The following is a 307-nucleotide window of genomic DNA, read 5'->3' as shown; positions in this document are numbered from 1 at the left end:
TGGGCAGCCGGGGGAGCCTGGCAAGCCGGGCATCCCCGGGGTGCCGGGCCGGGCTGGGGAGCTGGGGGAGGCCGGGCGGCCTGGCGAGAAGGTGAGTGTGTGCGGAGGCGCAGGGTGAGGGCTGGGGGACCTCGTCCAGGGGCTTGGGGACAGCCCTGTGATGCCCACCGCGTTGTTTTCCCAGGGTGACCGGGGTGAGAAGGGCGACCGGGGCGAGCAGGTGAGCCAGGATGAGGACACAGTCCCCTCCATCCCCCATGTGCTGTGCACCTCTTGGGGGAGGAGGGTCTCTCCAGGGGGCAGGGGG

General features: G+C 72.3%; 1 protein-coding gene across 1 annotated transcript in view; it reads left to right on the top strand.

The window, feature by feature from the left end:
- LOC103915490 (collagen alpha-1(VII) chain-like) overlaps window positions 1-220 on the top strand; it is a gene marked incomplete at its 3' end in the record, with an annotated part of 18,655 nt that extends 18,435 nt beyond the window's left edge. The window contains exons 38-39 of the mRNA XM_009322324.1: window positions 8-91; window positions 185-220. Coding sequence (XP_009320599.1) covers window positions 8-91; window positions 185-220 — 120 coding nt within the window. The remainder of the gene's footprint in view (window positions 1-7; window positions 92-184) is intronic.
- Window positions 221-307: the final 87 nt, after the last annotated feature.

The sequence above is a fragment of the Pygoscelis adeliae genome, unplaced genomic scaffold (assembly GCF_000699105.1).
Source record: "Pygoscelis adeliae isolate BGI_AS28 unplaced genomic scaffold, ASM69910v1 Scaffold404, whole genome shotgun sequence".
In the NCBI taxonomy this organism is placed as follows: Eukaryota; Metazoa; Chordata; class Aves; order Sphenisciformes; family Spheniscidae; genus Pygoscelis; species Pygoscelis adeliae.
This window is presented reverse-complemented; position numbering and strand designations above follow the sequence as displayed.